Source organism: Anolis carolinensis, chromosome 2, assembly GCF_035594765.1.
Source record: "Anolis carolinensis isolate JA03-04 chromosome 2, rAnoCar3.1.pri, whole genome shotgun sequence".
Classification (NCBI taxonomy): domain Eukaryota; kingdom Metazoa; phylum Chordata; class Lepidosauria; order Squamata; family Dactyloidae; genus Anolis; species Anolis carolinensis.
The window spans coordinates 30,204,450-30,214,292 of record NC_085842.1 but is presented as its reverse complement, the minus strand read 5'-3'; the positions used below and the strand labels follow the sequence as shown (position 1 = coordinate 30,214,292).

Here is a 9,843-nt window from a genome sequence, read left to right as displayed (position 1 = left end):
GAACAGATCAAAACATTTCCTGGAAGCCTTAAGAAATGACAAGCTATTACAAAACAAAACAAGAACAAAACACACCCACACATGCACAAAACATCCCTCCCCCACCAAAGCCTCCAAACATCCTTTCATGCTGAATAATACGCCCCATTGTTTTGGGAAACTTTGTTGCAAATGTGATGCTTTAACCAGAACCTCATTAATAATCCACTTTTTGTACACCTGCGATCTACACTTTTCCCACTGAACTCTGAGCAATGCATCTTTTCTATTATCTGAAGAAAGCATTTCTAGTAGGTTACTGGAGAACTAAATAAAAATCCTGAAATACATTATAAAACTGAGTCGTTTTCTTATTTTTATTTTATATATCTTTTGACTTTCTCCCAGCACTGAAGCTCGATCTACCTTGTAGAATGAATGTAGTTTGATGCCACTTTAACTGTCATGGCTCAATGCTACGGAATCATGGAAGCTGCAGTTTTTCAAGGTCTTTAGCTTTCTCTGCCCAAGAGTGCTGGTGCTTCACAAAACTGCAACTGCCAGAATTCTACAGCATTGAACCATAGTAGTTGAAGTGTTGCAAACTGCACTGATTCTACAGTGTAGATGCATGCAAAGATTTGGCAGAACATATCACTTCTCAGGCATGCATACTTGATCAAGTCATACTTGCTAAGCCTCAGTGGAAAGCAATGGCAACCCACCTCTGAACAAATTTTGTCAAGAAAAGAAATATAATATCTTTGCTTGAGGGTTTCTGCCAGAAATCAGAAATGTCACAACAAGGAAGTGTTGGCAATGCTGTTCTTTTTCAGGTTTCATATAATAGGTTTTGCTGTCATCTGTCACCCATCATGGCAGTTATTAGTGTGCATGGTTGCACACTTTATCCCAGGAAGCAGCATGTTATGGATGATTGGAGGAACACTTCTGATCTACCTTTGTCTTGTGAACTATGCACATGACATTTGTCAGCATCAACAATAGACATTTCTGGTAACTTTGAAATGTTTCTTTCCTGGGAAGACCATATGGCCCTACCACACACCATACCAATAAGGGTGTTACTGCTGTCAAAGCTGAAATGAATTCCATACAATGTTGCCCTAGCAGTTAAAGTTCATATTTTTCCCCTTCCCCAAAAAGTGGTAGATGAAATAATATGGCCTACTCATTCACTTACATATTTATTTTCCCCCTTCCCCAAACTAACATGACCTGTTTATTCAGTTTCAGTGAATTGTGAGGTGTTTTTGTAAAGGGCAATTCTGCTGTTACTGTAAAACTTAGTAAGTATGTATTTACTTCCTCAAAAATGTTCTAAGGCAAGATCTATTTGCACTGAAGGATAGAGCAAGATACTTGCCGCTATAAAAAAATATTTGTGTGCAATGCGACATGAAGGGGAAGATATTCAGAAGAGCGGAAACTGACCACAGTCTCAGTTGAGCAAGACAATTAATTGGCAGGCCCTTTGTTGGTGCAAGCAGGTAAATCCTGATTTACTTCAATTAATTCCCGATTTGTAGTTAGGTGGGATATCTAATATGCATTATAGTGGAAACCACAGCCCCATACTCAATGTTTGCAAGGTTTCCGGTCTACTAACAGGCACAGACTCACTATTCTGCACTTCTGGGTATGAAAGCCCTTCTGCCTTTTTCAAGAGGGAGGGATGGAAGGAAGGAAGGCAATATCTGAAAATAGATCTATCTGAATAGATATAGTAGGATGATTTTCAGCTCTGAGCAACTTTTGCTTAACACTACTTAATGTAGGACTCTTGGTGGCTATCAGTACAGTGGGTTTTGGCATCAACTGGGGTTTTGCTAAAATGGTTATCAGCATCGGTAGATGCTCAAGTCCCATTATATATAATGGCATAGCAAAATGGAGTCGCATATATAAAATGGCAAAATCAAGCGTTGCATTTTGAATTTCTTTTTAATTGGGGGGGGGGATATTTTCAACCAATGGATGATAGATTTTGTAGATGCAGAATCTGTTGATACAGAGAGCTGACTGTATTACATTGTGGGCCTGTTCATCCTACAATTTCATAAAACTTTGAAAAATCCATTAAGTGGCACAGACAAGACCTCTCTGCTTAGTGGATCTGTCCAGAAAATGTTTTGGGCAGCAGCAGACAATCCTGCCTACAGGAAAAGAGCTTTGAATGATTTGTTTAATCATCCTAGGAGACATTTTACTCCTTTCTTTCTCTGTTGTCACAACCCCATCCTAGCAGAAAGCAAAAACATGGCCTTATAGTTATTTTTCTTATTGCACATTACACTTAATAGCACTATCAAAATACAGGTGTTGCTATCTGCTTAGCACATCTTATCATAGATAACTCATCTGAACTCATGCATTGCCCTTTTTTGGCTATGTAATCAAACGAATTGTACAATTTGTTATTGTGAGTGCCTGCCATTTCATGTTCTCATTGTTGCACCACTTCATGGTTGCACAGTCACGCAGCTCCGCTTACTGTGCAGTTGCTATGAACACACAAATCTTTCAGTCCATCCCATTATAATATATATGGGTGGCAACAGCTGTTAACATCAGGAAGGTCTTTCTAATGTTCAGGTGGAATCCCTATACTTGTAATTTGAATCCCTTTCTCTCTGTCTTATCACTTCATGACACAGACCTGTCTTACCTGTCTTAGGATGCATCCAGGACAGTTCGGGGATGGAACCCACCGGATCCCATCAAACAACGTAGAGTTATTTCCAGCAGAGCTCCATCCCGAACTGTGCTGAAAAAGAGGCAAGGAGAACATGGGAGCCTTCCTGTGTTCTCGTTGCCAGCAACAGGATGAGTGACGCTTTTCCTCGTGTGATGTGGAAGGCGGTGCTGCGGGTACTGCGGGGTGCGGGGCAATGGATTCCCTCACTGCCTGCCAGATTCGCCAGACTGCCTGGCAAATCCCTTTAGAGCTGATTTAATGTAACGGGAATCCTAGTCTCTGGAGTAGCAGAAAACAAGCCTTCCCCTTTCCCAATGTGATATCACTTCAAATATTTAAACATGGTTTAGGAAGCTGGCTAGACATTTGAAGAGCATGCATACACAGCAGATGGCCATCTGTCGGGGGTGCTTTGAATGCGATTTCCTGCTTCTTGGCAGGGGGTTGGACTGGATGGCCCATGAGGTCTCTTCCAACTCTACTATTCTATGATTCTATGAATAGGGGAGGAAAGTGTGGGTAGCTCCATCAGAACTACTCAAAACACACTTTCCTCCCTGTAATGGTGGAGGAAGCGCCTTTCAGTGTTTTCCCTCCACTTTGGGAGGAATGTGGGCAGGGTCTGCCATGCATCCTGTGAAATTCCCCATGTGAAGAGGTCCATGGAGTAACCCTGAAGTGCCTCTTAGTATTTCTCCTTCTTCCACTCATCCCCAACTGGTATAACCAGATTAGCAAGTCTCTCCTAATAGGCAGCTGCTAATCCAGCATCCCTTACAATCTCTCCCTGCTTCCCGTAGCCTTGCCAGGAAGGATGCGATTGGGTCTTCCTCATTAGTAACATAAGCTATAAAAGTCTCTGCAAAAAGGAGAGGGCTGTCTGAAAGGGACAACGGTTCATTCAAGTCTTGACTGGAGTCGGGAAACGGAGAGAAAAAGTTTGAGAGCAAGTAAAGTTGAAGAGGAAATAGAAGAGGCTGCGATAGCAGCTGATCAGAGTAAAGCAAGCAAAGGGTGAGTGACAAATGCTATCAATAATAAAGGTACTGGGGAGGGAAATCTACAGGAGGAAAATGCTGTTGTGTCCATAAGAAAAATAGCAAATTCAGTGAAGGGTAAATACTTTTATTATGCTGTTTCAGAAATCACAAAAATGTGGAAAGAACTGTAGTTTCTTCCAGTTGAGTTTAATTTGTGTTGGGACCTGTACCTTGAGATTATTTGAAAATGTTATATATTGATGAATTTTCATCACCTCCTTTGAGCAGTGGCTAAGTTTCCTTATAAGTGTACAAATGGTGCCAATACACATTCATCTGGATTGAATAACGATATATTGCAAACACAATCACAGTTGAAATCCCAATATATTTCTAGCAACAATGTACAGTAGAGTCTCACTTATCCAACCTTTGCTTATCCAATGTTCTGGATTATCCAGCGCAGTCTGCCTCCCGCCCATATCCACAGCTATTTTTCTAGGCAACAAGGATTTTTTACTGATTTAACTTCTGACAGTGTTGTTACTGTAAATTCATTTTATGCAATTCTATCTTTATTTGTAGTCAATTTTTTAGTAGTCAATGTTTTTATAGTCATTGTTTTCAATACATTGCAATGCTTTGGTGCTAAATTTATAAATACAGTAATTACTACATAACGTTACCGTGTATTGAACTGCTTTTTCTGTCGATTTGTTGTAAAACATGATGTTTTGGTGCTTAAAATCATAACGTCATTTGACATTTATTAGGCTTTTCCTTAATCCCTCCTTATGATCCAACATTTTAGTTTATCCAATGTTCTGCCAGCCTGTTTATGTTGGATAAGCAAGACTCTACTGTATTGTTATTTATGTTATTATTTAGATAATTTCCCCCCTGTTTTTTGGGCACAAAGGCATTCAGAGCAGCATACAAAATGTTAATTTGCCTTCAGGCTTCAATGTACATAAGAGAAATAATTAATACATAAATATTACATCATAATCCTCAATCTTTATTACGGTCCAAAGACTTAATTTGCTCAGACAGAAGTCATCGATTGATTGAGGAGGCCTCCAGCTTTTCCCATGGCTTAACTTGGGTAATGGAATCAAAAGCTGCTTTAGAGTCTATGAAGTGACATAGAGTGAAGATGTGTTATGGGAAGAGTTGTAATATTGGACTTTGGTCTATGGTGGATCAGCCTTCCCTCAACATTGAATGAAATTTCTGTGATTTCAAAGGCTAGCCTGTGTACATAATGTGACTATAATCTAAAGTGGACAAGATGTTAGTCCTACTTCATTTTTCTGTGGACCTTGGACTCCACTCAGTGCCTTCCTTTGTATTTAATGTTATCTCACTTGGAACTTTCTCCTTCCAGTTGCTGCAATGCTTGGTCTTGCCTCTTCCATATCATGCTCCCTCTTCATCCTGTTTTCTCTGGCCTCCAATGCTGCCTCCAATGATAGCCTTGTGGTGAACACCAGCAGTGGCCCTGTCAAAGGTAAATCTCTCAAAGCTGGCTCTGGCTCTGTGAGAGCTTATCTTGGCATCCCCTATGCAAAGCCTGCCTTGGGGAAATTGCGATTCCAGAAGCCTCTCCCACATCAGCCATGGAGTCAAATCCTCGAGGCCACCAACTTTGGCAATGCCTGTCCTCAGTTACTTATAGCTCCTGACGCAAAATTGTGGAATCCCAATAGGCCCCTGTCAGAAGATTGTCTCTTCCTCAACATCTGGGTGCCCCATCCACAGCCCTCTGAACCTATTCCCATTCTTGTCTGGATACATGGAGGGGGCTTTGTTGCAGGTACAAGTTCCCTGGATTTGTACAATGGGGCTTCTTTAGCTGCGACTGAGAATGTCATTGTGGCCTCCATGAATTACCGCCTGGGGGCTCTGGGCTTCATTTACTTGCCACCAGCTGTCCCAGGAAACATGGGTCTGTGGGACCAACACCTGGCCCTGACCTGGATCAAGGAGAATGCAGCTGCCTTTGGTGGAGATCCAAAGCGGGTGACGATTTTTGGTCACAGTGCTGGAGCAGTCTCTGTTGGCTTCCATCTCTTTTCACCCAAAAGTGAGTCCCTATTTGCCCAGGCTGTGCTTCAGAGTGGAACACCCAATGCTGTCTTTTCTTGGGCAAGTCCCGAAAAGGCCAAGAATAAATCGCTTGAATTTAGCCGGCTGCTGGGATGTGGAGAAGGCAATGAAAATGAAATTGTGAATTGCCTTCAGAAAAAAGAGGCAATGGAATTGCCTCCATATGAAAAACCTTTGTTTCAGAATAGTAAGTATCATCTGGATGGTGCTTTTGCACCAACAACAGATGGGGAATTTTTGACTGATGATCCTCAGCTTGTGCAGACCAAACCAATTCTCACTGGTGTCACCTCAGATGAGCTGGCTTCCTTTGTGGCTTTTATTTTTCCTGGAGTCAATCACAGCCTAATCACTCAGGAACAATTTCTAAATACATTAAGAAGTACAGTGCGAAATGCAACTGAAGAAGATATTCAGGCTGTGGCCCTGCAGTACAGTGAAGAAAGTCATGGCCCAGCAAAGTACCGTTCAGCCTTGGTGCAATCTTCAAGTGATTATTTCTTTGTATGCCCTGCAGCTGAATTTGCTGCCCAGGTCAGAAAAGCTGGGAGTCCTGTGTACGTTTACCTTTTTGCACATCACACCTCTGGCACTGTCTGGCCTGAGTGGGCAAAGGCAGACCATGGAGCTGAACTCATTTATCTGTTTGGAAGCTTTAAGGCAGCATTGGAGGCCAACAAAACACAAACAGAAGCGGATGCAGCGTTCAGCCGTAAGATAATGCGATATTGGGCAGATTTCGCCAGAACTGGGTAAGGCATTTTTCTTTCTCATTCTCCTCTGCTTTATTCAAAACATCAGTTCAATCTGAGTAGGAGAATGTAAACTGTTTTCTTCTCTGGTATTATATTCTGCATTATGTATCCTAAGAAACAGTGCTTGGTACCTTGTAATAGGAACAACTAATGAATTTTTAAGTTACAGGTTGAGCATCCCTTAACTGAAATTCTGAAATACTCCATCAGCCAAAATTATCCACATTGGTGTTTGAGATAGCCATACATTTCTTTTCTGATGGTTCAGTGTACACAAATTTTGTTTCATGCTCCTGATTACTAAAAATATTGTATGCAATTATCTTCAAGCCCTGCATATAAAGTGTGCAGGAAGTATAAATGAATGTTGTATTTAAACTTGAGTTCCAGGTCCAAGATGGCTAATTATGTATATATTTCCAAATACATGTATTCCAAAATGTGAAAGAAAATATTAAATCAATAGACTTCCTGGCCATGTAAATAGGCATATAAAACAGGTATAAAAATTAAACATTTGCTGATAACAAATAAGCATTTAGAAGCCTTGCTAAACAGGCTGTTTTTCCTTTTTATGAAGTACAGTTGCAGTATCTTCTGCAGAGTCCATCATAAACACTGCAAAACAGATTAATAAAATGTGAAAAACAGCCATTAGGTGATGTTCAGAAAACCTTTACTGTTGACAATGTTTTCAAACTGGAAAACTGGGTTAACCCATCATTTGGGCACTCATCAAATCCTCTCTTGACTCATGTCCTGACTTGCATATTGAGCAAATAGGTTGCATTATATGCAAATAAGGCAACTGGATGTAAACATTTAAGAGATGGCAACCCTGAGAGCAGGAAAAACACCCCTGGTTCCTCATAAAGGTGAAGAGAACAGTTAGGAGGGTAGATGCTGAAAGAATATGGTAGTTGGGGTGGGAATAAAAAACTAGCCAGGAAGAAAAAGATTAAAATACAAGACGCTTAAAGAAAGGAACAGGTGGTGTGGGACAAAAGGCTTTTAAAAAGGTGAAGCTGTGTATGACTGAGTGAAGCTTGGAGGGATCAGAGTATTTGAATTGCAATAAGATGCTGGGTTTTCCCTCAGCTGCAGCTGGATACCTTCATTATATGCTGGGAGGCATATATGTTTCACAGTGAGCTTAAACACACAAACCAGGAGAGGCTGCAGCAGTTTGCCTTTGCCAATGCTTACTAGGAAGGGTGAGATTTTGCCCACTGCGGAGATAATATAGCACAAAGTCCTTTTGCATCTTGAACTTAATTTGCAATACTTGAAGTAAGCTAAGAAAAAAGGAAACAGTGGGAGAAGAAGAGGGAAATTGAAATTTCCAAAAAAGTGAGATGGCCAAAGTGTAATGGGGACAGTCCCTGTCAAATTACGGAAAACATAAAAAGGACTTTTCTGGATCATGCCAAAGCCTAGTCTTTTCTAGCACTCTGTTGTCACAGCAGGCAACCAGGCTGCATTGGTTTTGAGAGGGAAAAAGTAGCTTGATCCCTTTTTTCTGTTCCCTGAAGAATTTTATTCATCCTCCTTGTTCAAACCTAAAAGAACCTCCAAACTTTGTGATCTTTTCTACCATTTTTTCCTGAGTTTACATGTAACATTACAGCCTGCTGATTATAAATATATTATTTTCTCCTCTATAGGAATCCCACAGGATCAGAGAAGAAAGAAGTGGAGTGGCTGCCTTTTAATGCTGCACAGCAGAACTTCTTCCGTCTTAGCACTGAGCCAGCTGAGGTTATACCAGTATCGCCTACTCGACACTGTGGTCTTTTTAAAAAACAGGCTACAAATTGAAGTGAGGCCAGCTCCATCACATGTTGCATATCTCTGTGGGCCATGATGTTGATGTTTCTAATCAGATCAATTGTGTTGGATTAGTTATCGTTATATTATCATATGTGTTGTAATGGGCTTTTAATTTGTTTATGATTTGCATGGCCGTATTTGCTGTAATCAAGATGAAGTTAGAAGTGGTCAAAATCATTTCTCAAAAATAAAGTAAATATTTTTGATTTATTGAAGACCCATTCAGTATAAGTATCACAAGTTTGATTTTGTTTTTGCATATTCCCCCTTGCCCAATTATTAGTAGTATGTGTTTTGAAGGAGAAGTATTTGATTCTGCTAATTTGCAGATTTTACTGTTTGCAGAGCAAATATTAATAAGTTTAAAGGAATAAAGTGAAATGATACCTATTTTCCCATGTCTCTACAGACCAAAATTACAATCAAGAAGCAAACTGAAAGTAATTGGAAGAATGGACCTGTATAGAGATTATACTTTGTTTGGAAACTCACAATCTTCAATATATAAAGGGACTGTGTATTACACAACTCAAAGAAAAAAAACCCATGCTTATTTACTTTGTTGGCATTAAAAAAATTGAAATGGTATATATACTCATGTTTGGTTGTACTGTCTTCTGGCAAAACAATATTAGATTATGACTGTAACTACTATCAAGACAATTACAGGCCTGGATTTTACAGCTGAATCCTTTCATTACGTACATAGTTTAGCAACATCTCAAATCAGAAACCAATAATTTACAAAACAATTATATCATGCTTGTGTATTATCAGCCGAAGCCCTGAGATCAATATGTAATTGTAGAGTGGTTAAATCCAGCGAAAGAAATATGATGTTTTAGTTGTGACTTATGGTGACTATAAGGTGAAACTATTATGTTATTTTGTGGGGCTGAGTTCACGGTTGCCCAGTAGGTTTCCATTGCTGATCTGGGAATTGAATCATAAGTCTCCACATTCATGGTTCAGTGCTCAAATCACTATACCATGTTGGCTAATGCATTAAATTCCAGAAAGAACTGAAAATTTTGAATCCCCTTTTGGAAGAATCTTATATTTAATTACAGGAATGTGCAGAGACTTTAATATCAATTAGAAAATGATTTGATCTAAAATTAGATGGATGATAGAATATGCCCATACATTTTTCTGTGTAAGGGTATTACATATGTTTTTCTTCTTGCGTAGTTGTTTCACTATCTTGAACATCAATAAAAGCATTTTAAAAGTTTTACACTTGCAAATGTTCTCGGCTGTCTTTGATGTGAGTTATGAAATTTCTGGACGTATCTGTTTTCCCTTCTCTTTTCATTTGTTATATAGTAGAGTCTCACTTATCCAACATAAACGGGCCAGCAGAACATTGGATAAGTGAATATGTTGGATAATAAGGAGGGATTAAGGAAAAGCCTATTACACATCAAATTACGTTATGATTTTACAAATTAAGCACTAAAACATAATGTTT

At 39.6% G+C, this 9,843-nt stretch overlaps 2 protein-coding genes across 2 annotated transcripts in view; both read left to right on the top strand.

The window, feature by feature from the left end:
* The window catches only part of LOC100557286 (acetylcholinesterase), a 10,140-nt gene extending 9,803 nt beyond the window's left edge, over positions 1-337 (top strand). The window contains exon 4 of the mRNA XM_003217926.4: positions 1-337. This exon is cut by the window's left edge and continues 273 nt beyond it. The gene's annotated coding sequence lies outside the window, so the exon portion shown is untranslated.
* A 3,055-nt stretch (positions 338-3,392) lies between these two features.
* LOC100562739 (cholinesterase) lies at positions 3,393-9,606 on the top strand. Its single transcript, XM_008105618.2, has 4 exons — positions 3,393-3,712; positions 5,066-6,539; positions 8,207-8,361; positions 8,782-9,606. The coding sequence occupies exons 2-3, from the start codon at positions 5,074-5,076 to the stop codon at positions 8,358-8,360; spliced, it is 1,620 nt and encodes a 539-aa protein (XP_008103825.2). The 5' UTR covers positions 3,393-3,712; positions 5,066-5,073; the 3' UTR covers position 8,361; positions 8,782-9,606.
* Positions 9,607-9,843: the final 237 nt, after the last annotated feature.

What these genes read in the sequence shown, in the direction of transcription:
- LOC100562739 (XM_008105618.2), top strand. Translation starts at nt 5,074, where the DNA reads ATGCTTGGTCTTGCCTCTTCCATATCATGCTCCCTCTTCATCCTGTTT. An exon ending in GCAGATTTCGCCAGAACTGG is followed by an intron (nt 6,540 to 8,206) that starts GTAAGGCATTTT and finishes TCTCCTCTATAG; the next exon opens with GAATCCCACAGGATCAGAGA.